Source organism: Schistocerca gregaria, chromosome 9 (assembly GCF_023897955.1).
Source record: "Schistocerca gregaria isolate iqSchGreg1 chromosome 9, iqSchGreg1.2, whole genome shotgun sequence".
NCBI lineage: Eukaryota > Metazoa > Arthropoda > Insecta > Orthoptera > Acrididae > Schistocerca > Schistocerca gregaria.
Window position 1 is genome coordinate 174,837,592 of NC_064928.1, and position 18,627 is coordinate 174,856,218.

Here is an 18,627-nt window from a genome sequence, read left to right on the forward strand (position 1 = left end):
AGCACTCCTTGTCAGTGTATAGTAGACATGACAGTGTTGTGGTGATATAACAGGTGGTTAAGAAGAAATGTGTGGCTTATGCATAAGGGAGCTCCAGATGGATAGAGGTTGAAGCACTTTACCTAAATCAAGTGTGCTGTCAGTTCTAAAGTATTGTTTATTGTTCCAGCATCTGGGGTCAGCAGCAAGAAGGTCGCCTGATGCATGCGGCATTCTTGACGTTTTTTATCAAGCCGAATCTCGAGAAGCTGCTGCTCTCTTTCTTGCTGCAAAGTGTCGCCTTGCGGTAGGATTGCAGCCGGCTGGCGGGCGCACTGATCTCTCTCCTGCTGTGCCTCCGAGATCGGTTTGTTGATCTGCCTCTCTTGACGCTCCTTCATCGCTCGTGCATCAGCCAGCTCCTCAATGACGGAGGTAATTGACTTCTCCCTGAGCTGCAACTTTGGTGCGTCCTTTGGCGTGATGGTGCTGGAAGCAACAGGAGGCGCTGCTAACGTCCATTTCTTCACCATTGTCCGTCTTCGTCGCAGGAGTCGTCATACGTGAGGGGCCAGATAAGGCCATCGTCCGAGCAAGCTCATCCGAACGGTGATCTGCCGACCCGTCTTCCTGTTGAACACTCCGTGGAAACTCTCGTTTATCCAAGACACGCTTGCGCTTCGGCCTCTCAGCGCGGTGTGTTCACGAGATTTCAATTTCCGGTCCGTATCGTCTGCGCATCCAGACACTATCCAATGTCTGGGTGCTCGCTGTACGGAAAGAATATCGCAGAACTGCATGCGATCTTTGTTATATTTATTTTGTGTACTGGGCTGTAGTGTATACACATTCTGATGGGTTTGTGAGTGTAGGTGTAGGAGATACGTATGTGAGAAATTGTGACTTTAGGAGAACTCATACGTACTAATTTCAGTTTTCGTGTGCATTTCACAGACTGCATATTTTGAAAAGGGTAAGTACTTTGTAATGATGATCATCGGTATGTCAGTAATTTATTTTCCCCTCAAAATAACAGCGCTGTAGGTCGTTGAATGGCAGTATAAATAAAGAAATGGCCAGGAGTTAGGAAATATTACATGTGAAGCCAAATACATTGAGATTTTTGTAGTCAAAATGTATGAATCGACTAATATCCAATAGTGTCCAGATATTAAAAACCTAAAATACATATTGATGTTCCACAATAATATCATTTCATAGTTCGTTATAAACCCCTTTCTATGTATTCAAGTTCGTAACATGTTTGCGTTCCACCAAGTACCGACGGAGTACTCAATAAATGTTGACTTATGTAGTTATTACTGAATCTTAGAAGAGAGTTTTTAAATTTCCATCTTGTAGTAACAGGTGTCTGAAAGCTAGGATGAATTCACTAGCGGAAAAGAAAATTCAGTTTGCTGCATACATATATCGTTTTTCTGATGATATGACATTCTTAAATGTACACCTTAGTTGCGTTATTGCAAGTACTCAGTTTGCACATTTGCTACAAACTGGTACTATATTGCTCCCTCAAGAACAGCTAAGACATGGCAGGAAAGTTGGCCGAGTTTTTTGCCGCTACTGCAATAATTAGGTTTCCCAAGTACTCCAACTTAACGATTTGCGCTTCGCTAGTGTCGCTGATGAATCTGTTACAACAAATGTCAATCCTCAGAACTTTTTTCATTATTAGTAGCTGTTTGTCATGTGCTCAAACAAATTATTGCACAGTTACTGCCAATATATGTATACAGCATGTAGTAATATGTTAAATCTCCTGTTGGAGTGTACTCTTCGATTTTAAGTATGAATGTTCAAGATTAATTTATGTTCAGTGTAGTGATTAGAGGTAATGTCTTGTTCATAGTGGTGGTAATATTGTTTTAAAGCATAAGCTGGTTTGATTTTTCTATGGAATTGTAACAACAGCAGTTTCATAATTGCTTTGAAACTTTGCGGTGACATGCATGCAGTGTTGAGAGAGACTTACTGATGTTATAGGTAGCAACTTATTTTTTGCTACAGGTGGTGATCAGCTTTGCTGAGTCATGGATTGGAGACCTAATCAGTGAGTATTGAGTTCAACATATTCACTATGGCAACCTATATTTATCTGTAAAGAAACTTGTTTCCTGCATAAATATAGCCAGTCATCTTTTTGTGTTAGATTTTGCATTATTGCTGAGTGTTGTCATTTACATTGTGGTTTTGACCAAGAAGTAATATGACTTGTAAATATCAAAGGAAGAAAACTATGTTTGGTCGCTGGTAATGGCTGTATTGACAGGCAGTATGAATGTTCATCCCGTGGGGGTGCCCTGAAATTAGCTTTACATGTGTCAATTTTATTCCATTAAGAATGATGTGTTTGTTTCTATCTGGTAGGAGGTTCTGAAACAAATAAAAATTTATTTATTTAGTTTTTGCTGTGATGTCATCAATATGATGGCTTTTGTAAACATTTAATATTTATGGGTCTTAGTGACGTAAGTAGTAAATACAACAATCTCTCTTTCTCTGTCTCCATCCTCTGACAGACAAGAACGCCATTCCTCACTGAATGTTCGGTATTATTCTTTTAATACAACCTGGTAAGGCTCCCACACTGATTGTATTATTCAAGAGTCTGTGGAACTTGTTTTGCAAGCCACTTCTTTTGTGAATTCATTATATTTTCTTAACATTTCCCCAGTTAATCTGTCTGGTATCTACTTTCTTACAATGTGTTTTATGTGGTCATTCCAATTATAAGTTGTTCCATGTGGTTACCCATAGACAACAGCAGCATCCATGCTTTGCAGACTGTCCAACTTCATCCACTAAATCATTAATATATTTTGTAAACACTAATTGTCCATTCATGACCCCTTGGGGCACTCTTGAAATTAACTTTACATGTATCAATTTTATTCCATCAAGAATAGTGTATTTCTTTCTATCTGCCAGGAGGTCCTGAAACCAATCCAAATTTTGTTATTTATTTAATTTTTTGTGTGGCGTCATCAGTATGAGGGCCATTACAAGCATTTAATATGTATAGGTCTACTGCTAAAAGTAGTAATTACAACAATCGAAAATGCTTATCAAAATACATTACAATTTTTACACTTCTTAGTCTGACAAGAATCATTAGATTACCACATATATAAAGTGTATCTTTTATAAAATCATCTCATTAATTTATAAAAATGCTTCAAACATCTTACCCCCATCTTATGGTTACATTATGTTACAGTATACCAGTGGTATTTTTATGTTGATGTTGTTGTTGAGGTCTTCATTTCTGAGACTGGTTTGATGCAGCTCTCCAATGCTAAATTTGTGATCCCCTCATGCCTCAGAACGTGCCCTACCAACCGGTCCCTTCTTCTTGTCAAGTTGTACCACAAACTCCTCTTCTCCCCAATTCTATTCAGTACATCCTCATTAGTTAAGTGATCTACCCATCTAATCTTTAGCATTCTTCTGTAGCACCACATTTCGAAAGCTTCTATTCTCCTCTTGTCCAAACTATTTATCGTCCACGTTTCACTTCCATACATGGCTACACTCCATACAAATACTTTCAGAAACGACTTCCTGACACTTAAATCTATACTCGATGTTAACAAATTTCTCTTCTTCAAAAACGCTTTCCTTGGCATTGCCAGTCTACATTTTATATCCTCTCTACTTCGACTATCATCAGTTATTTTGCTCCCCAAATAGCAAAACTCCTTTACTATTTTAAGCATCACCCAACATAATTCAACTACATTCCATGAGCCTCATTTTGCTTTTGTAGATGTTCATCTTATACCTTCCTTTCAAGACACTGTCCATTCCTTTCAACTGCTCTTCCAAGTCCTTTGCCGTCTCTGACAGAATTACAATGTCATCGGCGAACCTCAAAATTTTTATTTCTTCTCCATGGATTTTAATACCTACTCTGAATTTTTCTTTTGTTTCCTTTACTGCTTGCTCAATATACAGATTTAATAACATTGGGGAGAGGCTACAACCATGTCTCAACCACAGCTTCCCTTTCATGCCCCCTCGACTCTTATAACTGCCATCTGGTTTCTGTACAAATTGTAAATAGCCTGTATTTTACCCCTGCCACCTTTAGAATTTGAAAGAGAATATACCAGTCGACGTTGTCAAAAGCTTTCTCTAAGTCTACAAATGCTAGAAACATAGGTTTGTCTTTCCTTAATCTTTCTTCTAAGATAAGTTGTAGGTTCAGTATTTTCTCACGTGTTCCAATATTTCTACGGAATTCAAACTGATCTTCCCCGAGGTCGGCCTCTACCAGTTTTTCCATTCGTCTGTAAAGAATTCGCGTTAGTATTTTGCAGCTGTGACTTATTAAACTGATTGCCCGGTCATTTTCACATCTGTCAACACCTGCTTTCTTTGGGATTGGAATTATTATATTCTTGAAGTCTGAGGGTATTTCACCTGTTTCATACATCTTGCTCACCAGATGGTAGAGCTTTGTCATGACTGGCTCTCCCAAGGCCGTCAGTAGTTCTAGTGGAATGTTGTCTACTCCCGGGCCCTTGTTTCGACTCAGGTCTTTCAGTGCTCTGTCAAACTCTTCCCGCAGTATTGTATCTCCCATTTCATCTTCATCTGCATCCTATTCCATTTCCAGTACATCGCCCTTGTATAGACCCTCTATATACTCCTTCCATGTTTCTGCTTTCCCTTCTTTGCTTAGAACTGGGTTTCCATCTGCACTCTTGATATTCACACAAGTGGTTCTCTTTTCTTCGAAGGTCTCTTTAATTTTCCTGTAGGCCGTATCTATCTTACCCCTAGTGAGATAAGCTTCTGCATCCTTACATTTGTCCTCTAGTTATCCCTGCTTAACAGTTTTGCACTTCCCGTCGATCTCATTCATGAGACGTTTGTATTCCTTTTTGCCTGCTTCATTTACTGCATTTTTATATTTTCTCCTTTCGTCAGTTAAATCCAATATTTCTTCTGTTACCCAAGGATTTCTACTAGCCCTTGTCTTTTTACCTATGTGATCCTCTGCTGCCCTCACCAAATAGCAGAGATGTTCAGTTGTTGACAGGCACAAAGAAAAGAATGAAAACTTTGCTGGTTTTCAGAAGAAATCTTCTTACGAGCTAGAATGCAAGTAGATGCGCGTATGGATCCCCATCCCCCACCACGCACAGGCACGCCACCCAACATGCTCCCCACCCCAATCCACCTGCAGAACTGCAATCCAGGCATTGTGTGTCCAGCTGGCACAATGTAGGTATGTGCATTGGTTTTTGTATGTGTGTGTGAATGGGGGAGGGGGGGGGGGTGCAGTCTAGTATGTATTTCAACTCAGTGTCTCAGTTACTATTTGTTGTGTGGTCTCATTTACTCCTACCTCACTGTCCATTTCATATCAAACAATAGAAACTCCATGTAGGAGTATCAGTAATGTAGGAGCAAATAGATTGTTACTTACCATAAAGAAGACATGTTTAGTTGCAGACAGGTACAATTAAAAGATGCTTACACAAAGCCTTCAGCCACAACCTTCATCACCAAAAAAGAAACATGTACCATTCGTACACACAAGATTCACACTTCTTGCACACAACAGCCAACTCCAGCAGCTCGCACCAGAACACCACTATCATTTGGGATGGAACCAGTAATCTGGAGGGGGTGGGGAAGGGGTCATACTGTACTGGTTGAGGGAAAAATGGAATGCCGTTTGGCAAAGCGTGCAGCAACTAGAATGCCAAAAGATGCAATGTGAGGAGGTTGTGGGGGGGGGGGGGGGGGGGAGGGCAGGTGGGAAGGGAACGAAAAATGAGAAGGGAGGGGGATGTGTGGGTGCATTGGCATAGGGTGGGAGATGAGATTGGGGAGAAGATGATAGTACAGAAGGAGTGAGGAGTGACAAATGGGTGGTTATTGTGGGGCAGTGTGTTACATAGGTTGAGGCCAGGATAATTATGGGAGTGGAGAATGTTTGGTAACAATAACTCCCCTAACTCCCCTCTGCACAGTTTGGAAAAGCTGGTGGGGGGGGGGGGGGGGATAAAGATGACTTGGGTTGTGAAGCAGCCATTGAAATCAAGCTCAAGCATGTTATGCTCAGCTGCATGTTGGTCTACTTCTCTCTTGGCCACAGTTTGATGGTGACTGCTCATCCTGGCGGACAGATGGTTGGTAGTCCTACTAATATAAAAGCAGTGCAATGATTGCAGCAAGCTGATAAATGACTTGGCTGCTTTCACAGGTGGCACGGCCCCTGGTGGGGTAGGATAAATATGTGACAGGACAGAATAGGAAGTGCTTTGTTTGTGGATTGGGCAGGCCTTACACCTGGTTCTTTCACAGGGATATGATTCTTGAGGCAAAGGGTTGGTATTGGGAATGGTATAGGGATGGACTAGAATGCTGTGGAGGTTAGGTGGGTGATGGAATACCACTTTTGGAAGGTTGATCTTAGAGAGGATGTTCCTCATCTCAGGACATGATGGTAGGTAATCAAAGCCCTGGTGAAGAATGTCGTTCAGTTGTTCCAGTCCAGGGCGGTACTGGGTGATGGAGGCGGTCATGTATGCATGAGGTGTGCTTGTTTGTGTTTATGGATGGTGTGTGTTTCTCTTTTACTGATGACTGCTGTGGCCAAAAGGTTTGTGTAAATGTCTTTTAATTTTGCCTGCCTGCAACTGAACGTGTCTTCTATACAGTAAGTAGCAATCTGTATTTTCCTACATTGTTGTCAATTTTATATGAAAGTTTGGTACACTGTTTGTGACTCATCAGGTACATGGCTACAAGTTTCGTTGGTATTTAATGCCCACAGTTTAAGAGAAGCCCATAGTTACCTGAGTCAAAGGTTTGCTCAGGTCTAGAAATATTCCAGCTGTGTGCATTCCCAGTTCTATTTACTGTGGTCTTCATGGGAGACACTGACATCAGTCGCCATGCTAAGGCCTTTCCAAAATCCATGCTGTGACTTGGTAAGCATTTTGTATTGTGAGGCAAAAGCTGTGAGTTGCAATAGTTTAACGGTTCCAAATATTCTACTGAAGTGAGGGTTAGTGATGTCAGTCAATAATTTGAAAGGTCTTCCTCACTCCTTTTCTATTTATGAGAGTTGCCCAGAAAGTAATGCACTACATTTTTTTCTCACCTGCCACACCATACAGCAATCTTTTCTAAATCGCTTTGCAACTGATACTGGTCTTTGGAAGACCTTACTAGACGGTAAATTACAGCATCTGCGAACAACCTAAGCGAACTGCTCAGATTGTCACCCAGGTCATTTATATAGATCAGGAACAGCAGAGGTCCCAGGACGCTTCCCTGGGGAACAACTGATATCACTTCAGTTTTACTCAATGATTTGCCGTCTATTACTACGAACTGCGACCTTTCTGACAGGAAATTACGAATCCAGTCGCCCCGTAGGCCCGCAGCTCGATTAGAAGTCGCTTGTGAGGAACAGTGTCAAAAGCTTTCCGGAAATCTGGAAATACGGAATCAACTTGATATCCCCTGTCGATAGCAGCCATTACTTCATGAGAATAAAGAGCTAGCTGCGTTGCACAAGAACGATGTTTTCTGAATCCATGCTGATTACATATCAATAGATCGTTCCCTTCGAGGTGATTCATAATGTTTGAATACAGTATATGCTCCAAAACCCTACTGCAAACCGACGTCAATGATATAGGTCTGTAGTTCACTGGATTACTCGTACTACCCTTCTTAAACACTGGTGCAACCTACGCAATTTTCCAATCTGTAGGTACAGATCTATCGGTGAGCGAGCAGTTGTATATGATTGCTAAGTAGGGAGCTATTGTATCAGCGTAAGCTGAAAGGAACCTAATTGGTATACAATCTGGACCTGAAGACTTGCCCTTATCAAGCGATTTGAGTTGCTTTGCAACCCCTAAGGTATTTACTTCTAAGAAACTCAAGCTAGCAGCTGTTCGCCTTTCAAATTCTGGAATATTCCATTTGTCTTACCTGGTAAAGGAATTTCGGAAAATGGCGTTCAATAACTCCACTTTAGCGGCACAGATGTCTCAGTTGTTGACAATAAATATCAGCAGTGGTGAGTACACCTGGGGGAAGCAGCTCCATAGTTCACCATACTGTTACTGGTCCACCATATGCATAACATTATCTTTTGTGCATGTGCACAGGTCTTTGTAGGGGGAGTTCCTGCTTTGTTTGAGCTCAGGCATTCCTTTCTTTACATTATGTTAGCATAAAGACACCATTGCTCATCACTGCTTATAATAAAGGATAGGAATGGTTGGGTTTGTTCACGAGTCAGTTGGCGACGGACAGGCAGAGGTGCACCTATGATTTTTGTGACTTTGGCATGGAGCATGCTGTGCCCATACACCTGATTTTTGAACTTTCCCCATGTCATGCAAATATCACACAATGTCAGGATGATCACAGTTTATCACATTTGCCTGTTCTCAAGTACACTGATGTGGATCATTGAGGATTAATGCATTTAAATTATCTTCATCAAATCCTGAACATCTTTCAGAAAGTGGAGTGTCACTGACGTCAAAATGACCCTCCTTAAAACAAGAAAAACCATTTTCTTGCTGTTCTCTATGGCATTATTTCCATAAATAGCACAGGTGTTTCTGGCTGCCTCCATTGCTGTCGCCCCTGTACTGAACTCAAAACGGAAGAATATGTTGGAAACATTCTGATTTCTCCATTTGGCAATTGCTTTTTTTTCATCCATAACTCTACTCACTACCTCCGAATGACAATATGTAAACTCAAATAGCAACTGAACTGAAAATAAAAAATGATAAAAAAATAATAATAGATAAATGAACCCATAATAAATTCCATAATAAATGGAATACCAACATATAAAACAAACTCCATGAATTTATGCACCGACCTAATACATACAAAATAGCATAGATGCAGCAAGGTCATGGGGCCATATATGTGTGTTCGCATTGCGTATATGTGAATGTATGTGTGATTTTTGTTCCAAAAGAAGAACTTTTGGCTGAAAGCTGAAATGTTCAGTAGTCTTTCAGTTGTGCTTGTCTGTGAATCAGCGCCTCCTCTTTGTTGAGTAGCAATCTATCCTTTTCATGATGATGTTTTTTTTGTTCCTAGATTTTACATTGTTTTATTATTATTATTATTATTATTATTAGTATTACTATTACTATTATTACTGGGCAGGTATTACATTACTGTTCAGTGAGAACTGGTGCTGTAGACCATGTGTTGCTTCAATTGTTTGTACCATTTGACAGTATGTTCTAAGCTCCAGCAGTTCTTGTTGTTTCATCTCGACATTCTGTCCAATAACTTCCTAGAGAACATATAGTGACAAGTGTTTCTTTTATTATTGTATTGTGTTTCCTGTGGTCTGGCTTTCAAAGTAGCTATCCTTTCTACTATAATCATCTCGCCACCAGTTTGCGTTCTGCATTAAATTGTTTCAGGAGTCCTTAGCTCTCCAGTCTTTCTAGTTCTTCTAGTGCCATTTTTGGATACAATATTCATTCACAGGTCTTTCTCAGCATTTCTCATGTTGAAACATTTTGTTCTGTTAGGTGTTTGGCCACTGCTAGCAGGCAATATTTATGCCTCGTGTCTCTCCTAAAAGTTGCCAGATCTCATTTCCTGGTCATTTGAAAGCTATTATTAATTTAATTTTTGTGACCAAATGTAGTAATGATCCCAAACAAAGACTGCTCATTCAGTCTTTCATGAAAGATTAACTTTCAATAGAAAATGTTGTTTTAATTCTAACTACAGACCATCAACAATGGACAGAGAGAGAGAGAGAGAGAGAGAGAGAGAGAGAGAGAGAGAGAGAGAGTGTATCCTGTGGCAGAGCATGCTGTATAACATGACAGTTGTGACCTTGTGCCTCCTTCACAGCTGCTATCTGGATTCTTCCACCCAGCATTAATCTACATTTACATCTATGTGGATAATGTGTAAGTCACACTTAAACACTTAAGTGCCTGGCAGAGGGTTCACGAAAGCACCTTCACAATAATTCTCTATTATTCCACTCTCAAACTGCACACAGGAAAAACAAATATCTTTCTGTGCAAGCTCTGATTTCTGATACTTTATTATCAGGATTGTTTCTCCCTATGTAGGTAGATGTCAATAAAATATTTTTTGCATTCGGAGGAGAAAGTTGGTGATTGAAATGTTGTGAGTAGATCCCACCACAACAAGAAACACCTCTCTTTTAATGCCGTCCACCCCTGTATTGTGTCTGTGATACTCTCTCCCCTGCTTCTCGATAATACAAATTATACTGTTCTTCTTTGAACTTTACCTATGCACTCTGGTAATCATATCTGGCAAGGATAACACACCAAGCAGCAGTACTCCAAAAGAGGACTGACAACTGTAGTGCAGGCAGTCTCTTTAGTAGATCTATTGCATCTTCTAAGTGTTCTGTCAATAAATTGCAGTCTTTGGTTTGCCTTCCCAACAACATTTTCTGTGTGTTATTTCCAATTTAAGTTGTTTGTAATTGTAATTCCTAAGTATTTAGCTGAACTCGCAGCCTTTAGATTTGACTGATTTATCGTGTAATCAAAGTTTAATGGTTTTTTTAGCACTCATGGGATGACCCCACTTTTCATTATTTAGAGTCAGTTGTCAATATTTGTACCATATACATATCTTATCTAAAACAGTCTGCAGTTGGTTTTGATCTTCTGATAATTTTATTAGACAGTGAATGAAGCACCAGCTGCCAACAACCTAAGGTGGCAGTTAACATGGTCTCGTAAATCTTTTATACAGGTAAGGAACAGCGAAGGGCCTATACTACTACCTTGGGAAATGCCAGGAATCACTTGTTTTACTCAGTGACTTTCCATCAGTTAGCTCTCAGGGGCTTGGCATTCATTTGCTGGCTACGGGCTTGGCGACCCAGGGGTTCCTGAGCTGGGGACTGGTTAGTGCTGCCAGCCCCCCTGCACCATAAACTCTGGGCATGCATTAGCGACCACCGTGTGGCATCGCTATGGAATGTTGTGTGTCTCAGGGGAAACCTGTATAAAGAACCCTTCAGTCTCAAGGTGTGCATTGTGTGTCTCAGGGGAAACCTCTATAAAGAACCCTTCAGTCTCAAGGTGTGCAGTGCACTGATGAGATGCATGGCTGCTGAGGTGGAACAGTCATTAGCGGGCAACCTCTGAGGAACCTGCTGCACCTCAGTTGTATAAGATTTACTCATGCATGCGGCGCTCTGTCTGAGTGGACCCTTATTTCCCTAGCTGCTCATGGGACCAAAATGGATCCTCCGAAATCTTCCTTTCCTCCTCCCAGTGTAACAGGTGAGCCACTGGAAGGTACTAACACCCCAACTAGTGAGAGGGCTTGGGTAGCCAGCCCTCCAGATGCGAAAGTAAGACAGCACACAGCAGTAAAGAGTAACAGAGCACAGGATGGTAATCAGAATGCGTTTTTAGTAATCAAACAGAAAGAGGGTATTTTCGAGATGGTCTCGCCTTTTTACATCCAGAAGAGCTTAGAAGGAATTGCTGAGACTTTAAAATCTGTGAAGCAGTTGCGAAATGGGACGCTATTGTTTGAAACATCCAGTTCCCAACAAACTGTTAATCTACAGAGTGCAAAGTGCCTGGGCAAATATGCCATCAATACAGAGATCCACAGCACTTTGAACTTCAGCAAAGGTGTTCCAAATGCCAGCATTTTGGGCATACAACCCTTGGGTGTAAAGAAGAAGAGACATGTGGAAACTGTGGTAAGGCCGCTCGTGAAGGAGTTGGTTGCTAGTCTCAAGCTAGATGTATAAACTGCTCTGGGCAACACCTGGTGAGGCACAAAAAAAAAAAAAAAGTTAAAAGTCCATGCAGCCTCCCACATTTGCTTTGACTTTTGCGTCCATTTTTCAGAAGCCTACTCCAAAATATGATGCCTCTATAAATTGGAGACGGCGAGTGTTGGCACAAACACTGCACATGTCAGTGCACTTGCCAGGCAGCAAGTGATCCAACACAGTAGCCCCCCTGCAACAGCAGACAAAGCTACAGTGGCCAACTTGATCGAGACCCGCCTGAGCCTGTTCAGAAGCCCAGCACAGCCATTACCATTCCTCCTCCAGCTCAAGCAAAGCCCACAAAACCGTGAAAAGCTACTGTAAACAGAAACAGCTGGTAAAGTCAAGTGATAAACCATCCGACCATGTCGATCTGATTCTGCATGATGCTTCATGTGAATCTTCCTCAGAGCTGTTGGAGTATGAGGGATGTGTCGGGCAATCATCTCGACCCATGACTGCCGTTCCTCCTGCTCCAGTCTCCCCACCCAGGCGGAGAGACAGGTTGAAGTTGGTACCCGCGTGATAGATGGTTCCAATCTTTAGTGGAATTTGTAGAGTTTCAGGACGCATATGGAGGAACTTTGTCTACTCTCTCAGGGTAGACCACTGTGTCTGTGTCTCCAGGAGACTCTTTTTCTGTCAGTCGTACACTCCTGAGCTTCGGGACTATGTCCTCCACAAGAAGGACGACGTGAGTGGCGAGAGAGCTAGTGGAGGAGTCTGTATTTTCGTCAATACTGACTACCACTCCTCGCCTCTCTGCCTTACGATGAATTTACAAACAGTTGCCGTATCAGTGCACTTGCATCATCCATTGACATTATGTTGAGGCTCTTGGTGACCTCCTTACACAGCTCCCCCACCTCTTCATCCTCTGTGTTAATTTTAATGCTCACTATGTACTTTGGGGCTCTGCAACTAACCTGTCTGCAGGGAAGGGCAGTCGAGAGGTTTTTCATGTCCTCGTGTGTGTATTTGCTAAATACGGGACAGAGCACACACTTTTGCACTGCAGCTGGGTCGTTCTCAGCCATTGATCTCTCACTTTGCTCTCCAGCCCTTGCTCACGTGGCTCAGTGGGAAGTGGTCGCCGACTTGCCACTTGCCAGATGGGGTGGAACCCAATAGGAAGCTGCTGCAGTGGGTGCTCTGTAGAGCAGAGTGGACACTTTATGAGCAACTAGCCCAGATTGAATACTGTGCCGATGTTGAGGAATGGGTGGATCATATTACCAAAATGATCCACCACACTGTTGTGGCATCCATTCCACAGGACAGAAGAGGCACCTTGTCCCTTCGTGAAGGGACAAATGCCACTCTGCAATCAGGACTAGGCATGCGGTTCTGCCTAGGTTCAAGTGTCAGCCAATTGTGGAGAATCCTGCAGCCTTTCCGATGGCGAGGCCAAGGTGTCGCCGGATTATTCGGGAGAGCAAGAAGAGGTTGTGGCAACAGTTCCTGAACACCATTACTCACTCCACAAAGATTTCTATTTTATGTGAGACCATCAGGCAAATTTTAGGGAGAGGTGCCCAATGGCTGCTTTAATTGGGAGCGGCACACTGCAAACCAATCTGCAAGACATTGCCCAGTTGATGGCGGCCTATTTTGCCATGGTTACTGCAACTAATAGTCAGGATCCAGCTTTCCAGTGCCATAGAATGGTTGCTGAGAGTGGCAGTTTGGATTTCCGGTCTGCCTCTGATGAAGTTTACAACTGCCCATTCTCCATGTGGGAGCTGAATTCTGCATTGTCTGTGGCTTGTGACACATCCCCTGGTCATGATAGAATCCATTGTAGTATGCTGCGACACCTCACCAACAGAAACAAAGGTAGCCTCCTCGCACTTTTTAATGCCATTTGGGCGTCAGGCCATTATTCTGACTCGTGGCGTGAGGCCATTTTGATTCCTCTTGTAAAACCTGTGAAGGACTGTGCGCAGCTGAGTAGTTATCGCAGTTTTGCCCTCACTAGCTGCCTGGGAAAGGCCTTGGAGTGGATGGTCAACTGCCGCCTGGTCTGGATGTTAGAATCCAGTCAACTCCTTAGTCTCTTTCAGTGTGGGTTCAGGAGGTATTGCTTCACCTTTGATAACCTGGTCCTCCTGGAGGCGGCTATACAATAGGCTTTCCTGAACCGGCATCACCTTTTACGTATATTTTTTGACATCGAGAAGGCCTATGATACTGCTTGGAGGCATCTTATCCTTGAGCAGCTTGGCAACTGGTGTTTTCGTGGTTGTCTTCCCATTTTTATTTGGTCCTTTCTCTCGCCAAGGTATTTTCGATACAGAGTCGGTGGCATTCTGTCTGAGCTGTTTGAGCAGGAGAACGGTCCCCCTCAAGTTAGTGTTTTAAATGTGACTGTCTTTGCCACAGCTATTAATAGTATTACCTCAGCAGTGCTAAGTCCTGTCCAGTGTTCTTTGTTTGGGGATGATTTCTCTGTGTTTTTTTGTTTTTCTCCTCTTCCAGTCTTGCCATGACAATACGTTATTTGCAACTCACTCTTAGACATTTGGATTAATGGCCGCAGAAGAGTGTGTTTAAGTTTTCAACTGAGAAGTCTATGTGTGTTCTTTTTAACCATTCTCATTCCATTTTAAACTTTCCTGAGTTGATGATAAGGGATTCTACAGACATAGTGAGGTTTCTGGGCCTTATATTTGACAGCAAACGTACATGGTTGCCACATCTTAAGGGCATGAAGAAACTGTCACTTAAGGCTCTCAGTATTTTAAAATGTCTTAGTCGCACTACACGGGGAGCAGACAGGACTTATCTGCCCTGGTTTTATAGGGCATATGTGCGATCTTGGCTCGATTATGGTTGCACGGTGTATGGGTCTGTGAGACCTTATTTGAAAATGTTGGTCATGGTGCTTCTTGAAGGCATTCAATTTCCACTGGGCATTCAGAACAAGCCCCATACCAATCCTCTGTGCAGAGGTTGGTGAACCGCCACTTCACATTAGGCAGTGTCTTCTTAGTGTGCGCCAGATGTATAAAACTCTGTTCACACCATACATACCTGCATACCATATTGCTGCTCGGCTTCCACTGGCATGGGTTTTTCATACCAGGCAACGTGCAATGAGGCACTGTGGGATTCGTGCACAGGATTGCCTTCTAGAGACGGACGCGGCTGGTCTTAATGTTTTGCATCGAGGTTGGAGCAGATTTCCACCCTGGCTCCTCCAGAGACCTAGAATTATTTTAGATTTGACTAATTCTAAGAACGATAGTTACCAGATTTTACATATTGATCTATGTTTCATGGTCATTTACACTGATGGCTTCAAACCTGGGAATTCCCTTGGCTGCTGCTCTGTCCTGTTCCCAGACTGTGTCATCAGGATTTGCCTTCCCGTCGAGTATACGATTTTTTCAGCAGAGCTCCACGTGATCCTGAAGGCACTGGAGCAGATGCGTCGTCTTCTGGGCAAAAGTTTCCTCATCTACTCCAATTTCCTTAGTGCCTCAGAATCATTGCAGAACCTGTACCCAGCTGAGGAGTTGGTCTGGCTCGTATTTAGCCAATTGTACTTGCTCCAACAGTGGGGTAATCACATGTAATTCTACTGGGTGCCTGGTTATGTATGGATATGGGCCAATGAACAGGCCGATCGGGCTGCCAAGGAGGGCCTGCATAGGACAGGACGTGACACAGTGTCCTATTCCCTCGCAGTATGTCGCTTCTGTCCTGCCAGGAAGGGCGTGCAGTTGTGGGAGGAGTGGCTGGTGGTGACGGCCAATAAGCTGTGGTTGGTGAAGTCCACAACCTGGCCATGGTGCTCCTTCTGCTCAGGTGGTATGAAGTCACACTCACTCGTCTCTAGGATTGGGCACTGTCCTCTCACACATAGCTTTCTATTGTGGCAGGAGGATCCCCTATTTTGTGATGCCTGTGTTGAGCACATCTCTATCCGCAATGTTTTAACGGAGTGCATTTTATACTGTGATGCAAGGGCGGCAGCAAAATTAATGGGGATCTGCCCTCTATTTTAGCTGATGATGAGACGAGTGTACTTAGGGTTTTAAAGTTTTGCGATGTGTCTGGCCTCTGGCCTAAACTTTTAGGCTGGAGGTTTTAGTGTGTTGTGGTGACTGGCACCTCCTTTTTTTTTTTTCTTTCCTTGCAGTCCACTAGCCACATCCTCTGTTATATTGTTTTAGCTCCTTCTACCACTTTCTTCCTGTGTCATTCATGTTTTACTGCTGACGCCATGCTTTGTCCCATGCTTTGGTGTATGGCCGTATGGTTTTCCACCCTTTGTTACATGTGTTTTACTTGCTGTTTTATCTTTCTGTTCTGGGTCTTTTACCGACACTCGTCTCAATCTGTTTTTGTGCGGATGCTAAAGACCATGCCATCAGGTGCCCTTATCATCATCTCCATCCATCCATTTCCATCAGCTACTATGAACCGTGACCTCTCTGTCAGGAAATCATGAATCCAGTCCCATAACAGAGCTGATATTCCGTAAGCACACAATTTTATTACAAGCCACTTGTGAGGTACAGTGTCAAAAGCCTTCTGAAACTGTAAAAATGTAGAATCAATTTGAAATCCCTTGTCAATAGCAGTCAACACTTCATGTGAGTGAAGAGCAAATTGTGTTTCACAAAAACAATGTTTTCTAAACCCATGTTGACTGTGTGTCAATAGACCATTCTCTTAAAAGTAATCAGTCATATTCAGACACAATATCTATTCCAAAATCCTGGTGCATATCGATGTTAATGATACAGGTCTGTAATTCAGTGGATTATTCCTGTTGCTTTTCTTGAATATTGGTGTGACCTGTGTAACTTTCCAGTCTTCAGGTCTTTTGTCAAGCAAGTGGTTGTATATGTTTGTTAAGTATGGAGCTATTGCATCAGTATACTCTGAAAGAGTCCTAATTGGTATCCGGTCTGGACTGGAAGGTTTGCTTTTATTAAAAGATTACATTGCTTTACTGCTTCGAAGATGTGTACTTCTAAGTACTCATGTTGGCAGCTGTTCTTGATTCAAATTCTGGAATATTTACTTTGTCTTAATTTATGTTAATTTGTTCAGTCTGAGCCTATCTTCTCAGTAACTATTCCGTTCTACAAACCCTTTTAGTTTTATAATCTGTCTCTTTTTTTTTCCACCCCTCCACACACAGTGCACTTAGCTTTTTTGCTCTTATTAACTCTTGGTCGATGTTTTGTAAGTAATCTCAATAATGCTTATTGCTGTTCCTTCCACTTTCCCAGCAGAAGCAACCACTTGGGTTGGTGATGGAGATTTCCACATTGAGTTTTGCTGTTTGCTCTCAGGATCAAAATGGTGTAGCAAAGTTTCATCAGCAGTGATTACATTTAAGGGGGGGGGGGACAAAAAAAACTCTGGATCTTCCTTTAACATTGACTTTAACTGTGTGCAGACCTGCACACGAGTGTCCCTTTTATTCGGGAATTGACAGTCTAGGAACCCATCGCACACAAACACGTGTTGTGTGCACTTTTTCTGTCACCAACATGTGGGTGGCACCCAGTGAAATGTTCAGTATTTCAGAAAGTGATCTTAAGGTAATTCATCGATCCTCTCTCACAATGACAGCAGCATTGTTGATGTTTTCTTATGTAAGAGCAGTAAATAGAGCACCAGGTCCACCTTCCTTTGATATTGGTCATTCCCCCTCTTTAAGCATTTTAAAGCACCTTCGAGCTGTGCTGTAGGGAAGAACAGACACTCCATAGGCCTCCTGTAACATTGTATAGGCCTCAGCTGAAGATTTGTTGAGACGAAAACAGAATTTCAAAGCCACATATTGTCCCTCACGTGTTACCTCCATTGCAGCAGCAGGCGATCCTGAACATTTCTGACCTTGGGAACCAGGAGTCCCAACAATGAAACTATTACAGCATGTTTGTTGCACATTAAGCTAACAGGATATCGTAAGAAATTTTAGCACAAGAAATTATGACCATAAAAAAATTATGATCATTCTTTATTGAACAGCTCTCGTAAGTGAAAATAGAACAGTCCCTAAAGTGTAAATATCTATAAAAATGATTTTTAAATTGTTTAGATTGTATACATTGGTAGAATCACTGTTTCCAGTCTTGGTAGCAGTGTTGAAAGGCTTCAACTGGTAGGGCCTTTAACAAGTTGGTCATGTCGTTTTGAATATTCTTGAGAGACCCAAAATGACAACCTTTTAAGACATTTTTCAATTTTGGCAAAAGAAAAAAAATGTGAGCCAGGCCTGGAAAATAAGGGTGGCTGTGGAGCAACAGTAATGTCTTTCGAGGTAAAATATTCTGTTATATACAAGGCCATGTGACAGGGGGTGTTGTCTTGATGCAGACAACTCACCTGTCTTCATTGTCTGGTCTCACTCAATTCACCCTTTCCTTTAGCCTTTTAGGGACACTTCTGTAAAACAGTTTGACCAGGGGGAACAAATTCTTTATGCACAATACCCATGCTGTCAAAAAGGCAAATCAGCATTGTTTGGATTTGCTCATTTGGGCTTTTTTCAGTCAAAGTGATGATCTCCTTTCTCACTCACATGACCAATTTTTGCAATTTTCCCAGCACACTGACATAGTAGGCAGCGTTCACTATTTGGCTGTGGGGAACAGACTTTCTGTGGACCACACTATTGGCATCAAAAAAGACCGTTGACATTGTTTTCACTTTCAATTTGCTCAGTTTTGATTTTTTTTTCAGTTTTGGGGATATTGAAGTGTATGCCACTTGCAGCTTTGACGTTCTGTTTCATTGCTGGTAATGATGTCCAAGAAATAAGTTAAAAAATCAGCGCATTCGAGAAATTCAATTGC

The 18,627-nt window shown here is 42.2% G+C and overlaps 1 protein-coding gene across 1 annotated transcript in view; it reads left to right on the plus strand.

Moving 5' to 3' along the window:
- The first annotated feature begins 433 nt into the window (after nt 1-433).
- Nucleotides 434-18,627, plus strand: part of LOC126291566 (nuclear RNA export factor 1-like) — a 145,283-nt gene continuing 127,089 nt past the window's right edge. Inside the window, exons 1-2 of the mRNA XM_049985089.1 lie at nt 434-952; nt 2,008-2,050. Coding sequence (XP_049841046.1) covers nt 2,031-2,050 — 20 coding nt within the window. The 5' untranslated portion in view covers nt 434-952; nt 2,008-2,030. The remainder of the gene's footprint in view (nt 953-2,007; nt 2,051-18,627) is intronic.